Source organism: Pecten maximus, chromosome 8 (assembly GCF_902652985.1).
Source record: "Pecten maximus chromosome 8, xPecMax1.1, whole genome shotgun sequence".
In the NCBI taxonomy this organism is placed as follows: Eukaryota; Metazoa; Mollusca; class Bivalvia; order Pectinida; family Pectinidae; genus Pecten; species Pecten maximus.
In genome coordinates, this window is record NC_047022.1 from 40,922,261 (window position 1) to 40,937,013 (window position 14,753).

A 14,753-nucleotide genomic window follows, 5' to 3' on the forward strand; every position below is an offset into this window, starting at 1 on the left:
TTTCACTCGTGTGGCTAATATTTAGATATAGCCCCAAAATATTAGCCCCACTCGTGAAATATATTTGGTATTACTGAAAACACTGTTAGATATCCTCTATATATCTACATACGTATGTCTACCTACACTTTGGTTCGAAGGAAACAGTATACATGTATATCGGTTAGTTCCAAAACTACGTTTGTTTCGCAACTGATATGGCACGTAATAAAATTCGTTCCAGTAAGTTTTTGGTCTGTTTTCACACCGTAGTGTGTAACGACTTCCTTCCTAGGCCTCCCATTGGTCATTTGTGACCCCCAACAAATCTGATTGACACACCTCTGGCCTTTGACCACGGACTACTTTTACAAATCTTATTATTTTTGTCTTTTGTCATTCAAGAGACCAACGTGGACATGTTTTGTGGATTTGCCGGGATCAACATTGGCATAACCTGGTGAGAGGGGTGTCCTCATGGAAAGGTCGATTTATCTGGGGTTTGAGTCGTATGAGATAGAATTTGATGATGATAAAATGGGCTGCAAACGGAAGCGATATATTGCAGTGATCCTCTCGAACCAGAACGGAAACTCTCACCTCCCCCGTATTGGACTCTGAAAGCTTTGAATGAATCATCAAAATCGTTGTCCGTAATGGTAGTCATTTGAATGAAACAGTCGCGGATACACTTAAAAACGTGAAATACACACATTGCTCAGAACTCAAGCTCGGTTACCTTGACCACACTGCGATGTAACAGATATGGTATGTCCCTGACCGCGCAGTGCTGTCACATGTTTGTCCTTGACCGCGCAGTACTGCCACATGTTTGTCCTTGACCGTGCAGTACTGCCACATGTTTGTCCTTGACCGTGCAGTACTGCCACATGTTTGTCCTTGACCGCGCAGTACTGCCACATGTTTGTCCTTGACCGTGCAGTACTGTCACATGTTTGTCCTTGACCGCGCAGTGCTGTCACATGTTTGTCCTTGACCGCGCAGTGCTGTCACATGTTTGTCCTTGACCGCGCAGTGCTGTCACAGGTATATCCTTGGGCTAGCCAGTTAAAATAACACAGGTTAGCATTCGACAGGCCGTGAGTAGTTCAATGTGGCAGCTATCAGCTACTACACGGATATCTTAGTCACTAACGGGGCGATAAATCTAGCAAACAAAAACGTATTTTTTTTACTCCTGCTGCCCAATCATCACCTTAAACTTAAAATGTCAATAACAGTAAAATCCTACAATGTACTCAACTGATCTGTTAGGTATGTACGGATATGCTTTTTTCCCCAAAGTTTTGTATAATTCATTTATATTTTTCTATCCATTTAAACAATGTTTTAATTACGGTATCACCAACCATAGCTTGTTAAAATACCTAAAGGAAATTCGACTGCATCATCCATAAAAACACCAGCACTAAGCCAGTTATAGCTTGTGGTTATAGTATTGCGAAATGAGTTCGACTTTACCATCAGACTCGAAAATGTTTACTCGTGTGTCTGTTACTGGGACGCCTTGAATATTCTATCAAAAGTAAAGATTTGAGAGAAAAAAAGCAATGATTCGTTTTGGTTTTTTTAACTTTTTATTTTTAATGAAGACAGCGCGCTCAAGTTTTTATAAAACTAACGGAAATCGTATAGAATTTCAACAAATCTGTTCTGATACGGAATGTTTTATCCACACATTTAGATAATAAAATATACCAGGAGAAGGTTTATGCAACATACAATCAAATTATACTTGCATATACGGGTTTTGAATAAGCTAACAGGTGGCGTCTCTTTCAGCCTAAGATGGTTCCTCTAACAATTTCATTCATTTTGAGGATAGTGACTCAACAGTCTGAGGCTGTGTGTAAAATCAGTCAGGATATGGGTCCTTCAGGTCATTTAATGAACATGGCGTGTTAATTACTAAAGAAACAGAAAAGGGTACGATATATCAATCACGCGGAGCACGTGCTTATAACAATAAACCAATCAGAACTCAGATAACATATCAGACATGATAATCTATAAGGTGTTACGGGACCCACGTCAAAAGTATTATACTATTACTAAGACCCATCGCCAACTGTAAGCTACTGCATGTGTTGTTACTGATTAACTTTGGTTAATTAATTGATAACTCTGCGACCAAAAGATAGGGGATATGTACAGATGATACATATAAAACGATTTTTGTCCACGACACTTTCTATCAGTGCTGGTTACAGGGATACTACAATGGGGTATAAAACGCAGGCGTTCATAGTCTACTAGGTAATACACGCGCGCGGAATTAGCACCGACAGTCGATATAACTAACTCTACATGCTTGCACGGCCGGTCTGCTGCAGGAGAGAGTTAGTGTGTATATTTACAGATGGCGTGCGTGGAGAATACATCAGGACACAATTCTATCGCACGAGGCTACCTTCTCCGCTACAGTCGCGATGGGAAACCATGCTTTGGTACAACAGTTGTGAATACATAAATATGAAGATGTGTGTTGTGGACAGACTTTCTGAAGTTATTTATGGATAAAATTGGCAATAAATAACAATTAACAACGTCACACATTTGTTTATAACGGTTCTAAAATGTGATGTATTTTTGCCAACGATAAAAAAGGATTTTCTGAAATTGTGGAAACGGAACCTATAAGTGCTTCATGGACACATTTCCAATAGTATTAGGAACCTTTCCTACCTGGAGACTGTAAGTAATGGTGTGCTACACTATATGTTATCAAGCTAGTACTGACTTACAGTGATTGATTCCGACTAACCTAAATGTAGTCCCCTCTAACAGAATGAAGAACGACGATGATGAAACTGAACAAGCGACCAAATCAAAACGGAGGAAAGGTTCAAAGAAGAAAGAAAAGAAAAAGAAAGACGCTGGAAAGGAAAATGAATCTAAACCTGGGAAAGGAAATGACACAGACGAAGTCTTTGTCGCAAGCAATTGCGAAAACAACGAAAGCGTGTCTACCAAGGAGCAAACGACGCGATTAGAAGACAGTAGTGATAATGGTGTTGAAAACAGGCCTAAAAATGAGGGCGTTAACACGTTGCCAAGGACAACGCGTTCAAGAAGTTCGTCAGAACGCCGGAGTTTTAAAAATCTTTTTCGTAAACCAAAACTCCAAAAACAACGATCCCAGAGTACAGGTGGATTACAAGACAATGCAGAAAGTGACGGGAATTTAGTGACAACATTAAGCGGGGACAATGCCTCCCCGCCGGATAAAAAAACAATTGGAGAATTTGGATTGTCCGACAAATCAGATTCTGTAGCTGATCCGAGGAATAAGCTGAAACGTATGACTGTTGGAGAGGCAAAGAAAGTAAAAAGTACGAGTAAGTCTCCGGTTAGTGAGTTATCGCCCATGGATAAATTCAATTTAAAACCTACATTGGAAAGTTTAGGGAAATCAGAGTCCATGGAATCACATTCATCCTCTCTACCAGATCTCACTAATATTGAGAGTTCAATATCATTTTCGAAAACGGACGAAGATAAAAAAGTGTATAAAAGGTCAGTGAGTGCAGATATGGGACGTCGGAAGAAAGTGAATCATACAGCAGTAGATTCTGATGAAAAAGTAAAAAATGAAAAACAACTTGAAAACAAAAACGATCCTTCTGATACATCTCAGGCAGTTCCCAGTACTGTTCCGTTATTAAACATGGTTAACAACAGTGCATCTATCGATGAAAGGAATGATGAAGTGAAAAGCCCGAAAGCATTATCTACACCACACTCGTCTATATCAAACGAGTCATCCCCTTATTCTGTCCGTACTACCGGTAACCGTGATACTAATCCAAGTACCTCTCCTTGCTCTGACCCCATTGATGCAAAACAACTTGAAAAGAATCGCAAAGAATCGTTCTCGAATTTCATGAATCTTAGTCAGACTCTACCTCTCCATTCCGGTTCATCAGGAGTTAGATTATTTAAACAAAATAGCGCCGAGGAATGTGATGCAAAAAGTGATACTGGGACAGTTCCTATACCGGAAGCGGAACTGAATCCAAAAGGTAAGATTCCAGCGCCTTTGATTCTTGCAAAATCTAAAAATGAGGAAGACGTTATTGTCGAAACTGTGAAAACGCCTAAAATCATAAATAATGATAAAGTTGACAATGATAAAGACAATGCAGAGGAAAAGAGAACAAAACCTATTTCCAAACAAAACATTAAATCTCTACCAGCCTCACAGGGCAGTGATAATGTAACAGCATGGCTGACTAGTTCTCAGGACACGATAAAAAGGGAGAAAAGAGGATTAAAACTAAGCGACAGTGCTGCTCATATCGATGAAAAGAAAGACACAGACTCTGATTTCAGTAAAACTGTGTCAGGTGAGAGAGGTAGAAATGTTTGTGATCAGAAAGAAAGTAAGAAGCTCTCAAGGGGCACATATAAATCACCTCGACGATTTAGTGGCCGGAGTTTACCAAGGAGCAAAGCTAAGGAATTGAGAGAAAAAGAATCCAAAGATATGGAAAAACAAGGAGAAATATACGTAGACAAAGAATATGACAAAGGGAGACCTGACTCAGAAAAAGAACAGAAACCAAAAGAGGAAGAACAAGAATTACAAAAAGAATTTAAGAGAAAATCTGGTATTGCTTCTACTCCAGACATTCCCAAAGGCCTTGCGCTACCATCCGAATCACCAAAGAGTGTAAATAATACCAACAATTTGTGGGGAAAAATAAACAAAGGAAATGTTGCTAAACCTTTAGTGTACACTACGGGAACTCAATCCGAAATGGGGGACAATGAGAAACAAAAAGGCAACACGCCTATATCTAGAAGTGTTCAAACATCTCTGGAAAGTTTGAAGTTTGATAAAAAAGAGGAACCGTTAATAGGCAAAGCGGTAAAAGTGAGTCTTCGTGACACCGCTGAGGGTATTATGAAGAAAACGTACCAACCGAATGTGGGGTTTGCAGATGAACAAGGTAAAAAAGATGACAAACATACTACATCAAAAGATGTCCAAGATAAAACTAAACGAAAGTCATCTCGAAACTCTAGTTCCGATAGTGATATGGCAATTGATATTTCTGAAATCGATGATTACTCAGTTTTTAAAACTCCCGAATCAACTCCGGCTTTAAAGCGGAAAAGACTACCACCTCTAAGTGAAATTCAAACGCTACAAGCAGAGGTTCAAAAGGACTGTGACACACCTGATAGTGCCCCTAGACTGTCTGGTATACTTAAAAATACAACGGAAGACCCAAACATAAAAGCAGATTATGCTAAAGGAGACGAAAAAGAAGAGGCCACACAAAAACCTCCAAAAAAGCTTTCTCTTATGGACATTATAACTATGAAAAGACGACTTTCAAAGCACCGAAAGCAATCAGAGTTATCTAAGAGACGTCCAAGTAAGCGTTCAATCAAGTCATTGGATAAAGCAGACTTGAAAGACAAGACAAAATCTCCGGAGAAAAAATCAGATACATCGGATAAAAACGACGAACCAGATGTTAAAGTTGACACCAAGGTTATCATAGAAAATGAGACTAACATTAGTCTTAGTAAACTGGCCTTGCTGCAGGAAACAGATATTGTTGATGATGTCATTGATTTAAGCGATGATTTACCTAAAAAGCACATTAAGTTTGAGCCAGGTGATGAACCAGTGGCCTCGGATGAACCTCTTGACGATGAACCTGCGTTGCCACCTAATCCTCGTCATTTAGCGACAAGGCGGGAAAGTCGGATGCTAGAAAAACGTCGGAAAGTAATAACATGTTGTAAGCAGTTTATAGCGTTCCTATTTTCCCATATAGGATTGTGTTCTCTCGTGGTAGCTTATTCCATTCTCGGCGGCTTCATTTTCCAAGCTCTCGAAGCTCCATTTGAGCAACAGACAAGAATTCACGTGAAAAAGGAAAGGGAGACCGCCATAAACCAAATTATGCAACTAGCAATTGAATTAGAAATGAACAAGCGCAGTCGGGATAATTTTACCACAGAGGTGAACACACTTCTTGTGCATTTTCAATCGGAAGTGTATAAAGCCACGGAAATGAATGGTTGGAACAACAAAGACGAACAAAGCGAATCTGAATTGCAGTGGTCTTTTGCAAGTTCTCTTCTGTTCGCTATCACTGTGATGACAACTATTGGTGAGTAGATTAAAATATATGTATTACGCCAATATATTTTTCCATACTATATTATACCTACTTGCAGTCATAAATATGAAATATTGCAATATCTGATGAAAACAAAGTAATAGGATAATGCATTGTGTGATTTTACAATCCCAATAATGTTTTTTTAGATGCAGTTAGTATTTAGATATAGAGCTGACACCGACAAACAATCCGACATTTTATACGTATGGACACACACAAGGATTTATATCAGGTTATGTACGTGTGTTATATATAAACCTACATCAGTCATATGCAGAAACTGTCATAACTATGTAGTTCTTTGTTATACAAAGTTATAAATCCTGTAATCTGTCCCATTGTTGCAGTATTACCTTTGCTGTGTTCCCCTTGAACTCATTTTTAATCAATGCCACACCGCGGTCATATTTCTCATCATTGTTTTATTCCTAGACGTCAACTCTGTGTCAGACATTAAGGAAAGTTGGTATACCATAAGCCCTTTGTTTGCTATCATAACTTGACTTAGAGATACAAAGGATTTTTTTGTTAGAATAACAACGAGAAAAACAAATACATACGGAGGTACATACAGATGTAGCTGTAAACTCCCATCAACGCCTTCTTCGTTAACGTTATAACACCAACAAAACGTGTAAAACATAATCCTCTTTAGAACTTTTCTGTGCTGAACACGTCAGGTTTAGACAGCAATCGAGGGGCAGATGTAAGCGTATAGAGGAAAGGCTAGATGTAATGTTAATGACAATATGTCCTCCCCTTTTATGTCCTTTCAGCTTATATGATGTTAATTACAATATGTCCTCCCCTTTTATGTCCTACCAGCTTATATGAAACAATTGTATTCGTGTGTAACAAAAAGTAATTTTATTGCGTGTGGATAAAAGATTCATTTGAAAGACATTTGATTCTGTGATTAGTCTTAAAGCAATTTATATCGAGATGTGAATTCGTAAAAAAAAGTTTTATGAAGATTATAGAGATGTCTTAATTTGTTGATTTTTTTCGCAAACAGGGATACATATATAAATATTTCGATGTAAATACAAGCGCAACATTGCTTTTTGTAACTTCCTGGTGATTTGTGTATTATCGCCAATTTACTTATTGGAGACTAGTATGTTTGCTCGTAGTAAAATATTTTCAAATTTTCATCAGATTTAATGCATAAAATTAACATACTTAAATTAGACACTTTAATACACTGTCGCTACTGTGATAATATATATCTTAGCTTAAGTGTCTCGTCATATTAAACGTTATTCTTGTGTTCTCGTTTTAAGAGTAATTTGGTTATAATTTAGAAAGCTATTTACTGTTAACATACGTTTACAAGTCCCAAATTATGTTTATTTTTTCTTTCCTTTAATCAAAAACACACACTGAAGAACTAAATATAGCACATCGTCTAATAGCTTCAGAGTGATGGGATTCAATGACGTACTTAAGTATGTGAAAGTACCCCCAGGAAATCTATTTTTGCGTCAGCACATGCTTTTTTGGTATTTGTTAAAGAAGTATAGGTTACATTATACATGAAAAAACAATTAAACCGTCATTTTTTGCTATTTTTCTTAGGACATAACCAACACAGCGTAAATAGTATCTGATTGTTAAAATATTTATATATAGATAAATGTTTGATGAAATACTATTTGCAATGAAAGTTGCTTTAATTCGCCTAGGTAATTTACAGGGAACATGAATAATCATCGGAAAGAATATAAAGAAATATAGCGCATATGTGTACCTACTTTCAGCCGCTGTATAAGTGTACAGATCTGATGAAGGTAGCCGATATTCGTGCTGAAAGTCATATACAAATGTATGGAAAATTACATCTGGTAATAGATAATCGTAGGTTTCCTCAAATACATAGATAATGGTAACATATTTATCTATGACTCATCATTAGAGTATAAAATGATATTTATAGATATGTTTATGTTTGTGTATCTACGATCCTCATTGTTTTATTTCTGAATACATGTCATTTTGGGGAGCTATTTCCTTTGATATATCCTAGTGTTCAAACCTCACGTGTATCCATTTTGTCACGACCACATGATGCTTAGTGGTTAATTCAGATTCATATACTCTCCTTATTATATCTCCTTACTTGCATATTTCTTTGTTTACCTGATTCATCTAAGTAACCTCTTATTAGCGTTATGCGATGATCTGAAGTGGTCTATTACCGGTTTTAGGTAAAAACCTTTCACTTCATAATTCGTATGCCTCTAAATGACACCTATACGTGTGTCATTGTCTTGGTATGACCTCTATATGACACCTATACGTGTGTCAACTGTCTTTGTATGACCTCTACATGACACATATACGTGTGTCTACTGTCTTGGTATGACCTCTATATGACACCTATACGTGTGCCAACTGTCTTTGTATGACCTCTATATGACACCTATACGCGTGTCTACTGTCTTTGTATGACCTCTATATGACACCTATACGTGTGTCAACTGTCTTTACATGACCTCTAAATGACACATATACGTGTGTCAACTGTCTTGGTATGACCTCTATATGACACCTATACGTGTGTCAACTGTCTTGGTATGACCTCTATATGACACCTATACGTGTGTATACTGTCTTTGTATGACCTCTATATGACACCTATACGTGTGTCAACTGTCTTTGTGTGACCTCTATATGACACCTATACGTGTGTCAACTGTCTTTGTGTGACCTCTATTTGACACCTATACGTGTGTCAACTGTCTTTCTTTGACCTCTCTATGACACTTATACGTGTGTCAACTGTCTTTGTGTGACCTCTTTATGACACATATACGTGTTTCTGCTGTCTTCGTATGACATTTCGGAATGCTAACAGGACAGAAACAATTGATTAATATATAAATTAGGATTACATCAGTTTTATCGTTGATACTGCTATTGTGAAAGACTTCCTGCATAACGTGTATTAGCTTTATGGTTACCAAAATTATCCATTATATAACATATTTACTCTATTTTCATTGAAAGTACACGTATAAATATCTCAAAATAAGGTTTCTACGATAAAGGTCACGAACATAAGCTGACCCGGATGTGTATTGTTCTTAAATGTACCTGTACGACATGATAAGTATTGCCATAGTAATCTGCATGACATCCGAAGTGTTTTTTTACGAAGAATGTTGCATTGTCGCCGTAAAGGAATATTTTCTTTTTTCCTGTCCGTACACTTACGGAGATATCGTTTAATTTTTTCCTGTCCGTACACTTTCGCAGACATTGTTTTACTTTTTCTTGTCCGTACACTAACGCAGATCTTTATCGGTTTATTTTCACTTTTAATTCTGTTGTTGCAATGCTTGTTTTTCTATTGTATTTTTCAAGGGCGTTGTTAGCCGATTCCAATAACTATTTATGCTTTCATTACAACGGCTTTGTCAGGTCTATCTAACGGATGAGGCGTTTCGTGTCCTCCAGTAGCTGTCAGGGTTCTATAATGTGTTGTCGACATCTCCTTTATACCTTTTCCATGCCAACATTAACACCTCACATATTCCCATGTAGGCCGAGGTACATATACAGCACTTCGTGAAGTTTGGCACTGTGTTAGTTTTAGAATATAAAATCATATAACATTTATGAAAGTAAATATATAATAAACAAAACCTTTATGATCAGTAGCTGCAAACTGGCCTTATCTGATTTGTAATGTAATGCATCATATCAACGATTTCATTTTGAAATCACATCAAATGGCATTAAACAAAATGTAAACATTTCAAATAATTCATTACAGAAAATAGTTTTCAAGAGAAAAGGTCATTCTAAATGGTATTTCAAAACATTAAAGTAAGATCTCGCCTAGGAATTGGTTTATTGACATATTTATTGTAGAATACGATAGAATATACAAAAAGTGTAGAATAAAAAGGTATTTGAGACCAGGTAGGATAATATCTGAGAACCTAGGATTAGCGGCAATTGGCAAAACCTAAATGATAATAATACACGTAATTGCAAAACTTGCACAACGTTTCTTTTTCGTAGTGTTGGTTAACCAAAGATTGCAAAATGTTACAGACACATGTACATGTGTTTTGCAGGTTCTAAATATCCTTTTACATAGCTCGAATGTAACTTGATATGAACTGTATTTTTTGAGTAATTTTACGTATTTTTTTTCAAATGTATTTTTAAATATCTTTAAACATACCCCAATGTTTTAAGCATTTTTCAACAGGATGGATATTAATTTTAGACGTTTGTATATCATTAATTAATTTACAAATGTACTCAAAAGGTCTATATATACGTAAGGAATAGCGAACAAAACGAACGCAAAGGTTTCTTCTGAACAAAATACATCAAATATAAATTTTTAGATATAACAGTATTATCACGAATATCTATAACCAACAGGTAGGCGCCCCTCGTGAACATACTACTGTGTTATCGGTATTGTCTGCTTCCTTACCTAATTGAAATTCCTGTAGCACCAATTGTCTAGTTCCTCTTTACTCCAATTGAGATTCTGCCAAAAGATTTGTTTATATATGCTTCCTGCTAAGTTTACTCGACATTGTTATTCCCGTTTCCTACTTGTTCTAGGTTTCGTTGTTGTAATTCACTTTACTAATTTTCGGCTATGGTACCTTTTCACTGAAATCCCTAGCGGTAGGAATTTAATTTGGTCATCATTTATACCTCGTTGGATTTTTTTTGTTAATCAGATTCCCACAAACCTGTAAATTTCAATAGAAACAAAGTTTTCAGTAAACAAATTGTTCAGGTTTTGTTCATTTATATGTTCCCCATCTATTATATTATTTCGCTGTACAGAATAGGGATAATTGGCAACTACCAGGAACATCGATTTGAAAATCCGAAACAAAGTATGACTGATCAGCCTCTAGGTTTGTATTTAGGATCATTACGATAAATTGAAATGTATCTAAAACCCGAATCTGCGTTTTATTTAATCGTTTGAGCCACAACGAGAAAACAATAATTAGTCTGTTTTGTTCTCTTCCGGATGTCAATTGCACCACGTTTTACTTACATCATTATGTACTATGTTGACCTTGATATAAATATACCGATGTATTATCACTAAGATACACCAGATAGTAAGATCAAATACTTCAACATTTAACTGCCTTCTTTGGAAAGTTATTGTTATAATTCTCACACGAATGCAAACAAATTGAATACCGTGCGTTTCTTATCTTTCCGTTTTAAATGTAAGTTTTTATTATATTAAACCTGTGACAGCGTTATTGCAAACTGAAGTCAAATTTCGCGCTGTCGATGTAAAAATATAGTTCATGAAAACTTTACAATCCATCACGCGTATATTCACCTTTTATAGAACACGTTACGTAAATTATTGCAAATTACATTGTTCAATTGTTTTTTGTTGTTTTAATATTTTTCATTAAAAAAGGATACATTTTTGATACACATAATATAGTGACGTCATACAAAACGACTTTATTTAGTGATGACGTCACGAACATTATTCTACATATCACTAAACCAAAGGGATTAATAGGGAATTATGGTCTGATAACTTTCTATTTTGTTTGGTAACGTTATAAAGTGACAATGTATAGCAAATGGAAATATAGTAAATTCATATTTTTTTAATGCAATTTAAACATATCATAGTTTTTACTTTAAAACATTTATGGATTTCTCAAAATTACTGTATTTTCGGCACTACAAAAACAGACCGACAAGTATATTTCCAAACGAATAATTTCATGCCATCAGACAATTCGATTAGATTTTAAAATGTGAAATAATTCTATATCGTTTCTTCAAAATATGTATGTGTTCATATATCATGCTAAAATACTCAAATGGATTCTGGGATTACATTCGTACATTGAACTATTCCTCTATTTTGCGTTCTTGCAGGAAAGGATTTTACAAGCAATTTTTAGAGTAATACATGTTTGCTTAAAAAAGATGAAGGGCATCTATCTACAGTATGTGACAATCGATGTTTATAAAAGGACATCTTCCAAACACGCAATACTTCTGTTTTCGTGCCAGGACAAAAGTTTCACTAGAAACATACCTTTCTTTACAAATTGTACACAAATTCCCAAATACTTTCATTCTACACGGAGATCGGATAGAAATAGAGATGAGGTTCCATGGGGCAAATACATGCTACGTACATCTAAGTAGGCCCTTAAGCACCGCTTATACTATACATTGTATATTGTGAAGACTCGTTGAACAATTTTGTAGCATAAAAGACATGTCGTGTTTTATGTGTCGGTATCTCGACGGCATGTAGACAGTCTTTCAATCACACTTCTCCAGTAATCGTTTCCTCTTTAGTGATCGCCAACTTAGAAGATGAAGTAATTCTCGTTGCATAATGTAGGCTCCCTAGCATCTTATTGTTCTTTATCCCCCCATCTGGTTCTGATAAAGATGTAATCGGAAAGCCGAATTTTTTACTGGCAATCTGTATTGTCCCCCACACAGAAAGTCCTAAACTGGAACATTGCGTATGGCATACTACTCTGAAGCACAAGCTATGTCGCTTGTATCATTGTCGGGATTCTCAATGCCGCTTATATCCTGTATAATTACTCTTTGATGCGCAACCTGAGTGATCTATAATCAGATACAGTCACTGCAAGATCTTTTATCTGATGCGAATATCAGTAGGGTTATAGCCTTGCCACTGATATGAACATATCACTGTATAATGGCTAAAATGTTTCACATACAAACGCGGATAAGATACAGTGTATTGAACATGGAACAGCCAAGGAAAAAAGCCATTTTAGCTGACAGAATCCGTGAATTAAGATACCATGTGGTGGACTTTAACACGTTTTTTTATGCCATTATATTGTATTTCGTATGATACGTTGTCATATAAAGTTAGAATGTTCTAGGACTTTTACAAAAGAGGGCAGGCATGTCTTCTGAACCACTCGTTAGGTAGCAGTGGATGCATGTACGAAACTTTAATGCAGAAATGAAAATTTTGTGTATGGTTTGGTACAAATTAGTTATATATCTTATTGTAAAATTTGCCACATATCATTAAATACAAATTGAAAAGAGTAGAAAGAAATGCAAGGAGTTTTGGGGAAAAGTTTGTGACAACCTTCAACGTTTGGACATATACATGTTGGTTTAATATCCAATATATAACTTGATATATCTGTATAACTAACGTTTGCCCGCTTTACTCTATGTATGTATGTATTTTACGCCTCATACACATGTGTGGCTTATTGCGTTCGGAATATAGTTCATGCATTTCTTCTACAACCGGCGAAAGAGGCTTTGCATTCACTTTTAAAAATAACACGATTAAAAAATTTAATGACATTTAAAGGAAACTTAATAAGGACACAATGTCTATCATGTTTAATGCTAATGATGCTTTTAAAACAGTGGATTGTTTTGCTATCATGTTTTAATGTTCCCTGATTAGACGTCAGCGTCTAACGTTTTATCTGCTGAATGATCTACTGTGTTTTCATGTCTCAAGAAACAGAGTTTGCCACTTCAAGCAATCTAAACTTCAAGAGCATGATACATAAATGACTGATAATCAAATACAACTATTAATTTTCATTGCCTGCTGAAATCTAAGACGTCAGACGGCGGATCTTTAGTCTGTTAAGCACTTCTGTGCTGTAGATGTTTTACTCTTTATCTGGCTGACAAGTGATTTTGTTTTACACAAAGTAGATCTCGAAGAATAAACTTTGTATAATTTAAATTGTCTCTATGATCACTACTGCTGATGATAAAGGAATTTGGCTTTAGAGCAAAAGACAAGTAATCAGGAGACCATGGGGAAAACAAGCTCGTCATAACGTTTTTGTTAAAGATAAGGTAATCAACTCTGATATAGTTAATAGATGACGAAAAAATAGAAAAAAAAGAAGATTTTAATTGTGACATTTGAAAACATTCCAATGATAATAAAACCAGGAGTTCAAGAAGGGAACTCGTCTTCTGCCTCATCGACGACACCAGCCATGCAAATCTAGATCACGGCGACACCAGCCATGCAAATCCAGATCAAATTCGGGTTACCTCACAGTCTTATGATAACTAGGGTGGTGACGTCGGAACCGCCAGGTATATCAGCATTGCATGTATTCAATTGTTTCCTCGCACATTGTTTTTGATAGTAGTATGTACAAATATTTCACGTGTATGTTCTTTTAAAGTTATCAAAATACCAAATCTACCGAATTAATTAAGGAATGAGGTTTTTACAAACGCCCTTCACTGAAGGGTCATGGGAGGACGTAAGTTGTAATTTGGCACTGAATAGTTATGGGAGGTGGAAGTTGTAATATGTTATTAAAGAGTCACGAGAGGACGGAAGTTGTAATATGCCACTGAAGAATCATGGGAGGACGGAAGTTGTAATATGCCACTGAAGAATCATGGGAGGACGGAAGTTGTATTCAGTAACGTTCATTATTCAGTACTTACTATATCTGTTATATTAAAGATGTTATTTAATAGCACGTGAGATTTAAATATGATTTTTTTCTTCAAGAAAGACTGTATGCTTGATTTATGATGCAATACGCACTGAATGCCATGTTTAAGTGCACCTTGGGCAGCTGTGTG

At 36.1% G+C, this 14,753-nt stretch overlaps 1 protein-coding gene across 1 annotated transcript in view; it reads left to right on the forward strand.

Moving 5' to 3' along the window:
* Positions 1–2,255: 2,255 nt before the first annotated feature.
* Positions 2,256–14,753, forward strand: part of LOC117333533 — a 66,231-nt gene continuing 53,733 nt past the window's right edge. Inside the window, exon 1 of the mRNA XM_033892867.1 lies at positions 2,256–6,131. Coding sequence (XP_033748758.1) covers positions 2,789–6,131 — 3,343 coding nt within the window. The 5' untranslated portion in view covers positions 2,256–2,788. The remainder of the gene's footprint in view (positions 6,132–14,753) is intronic.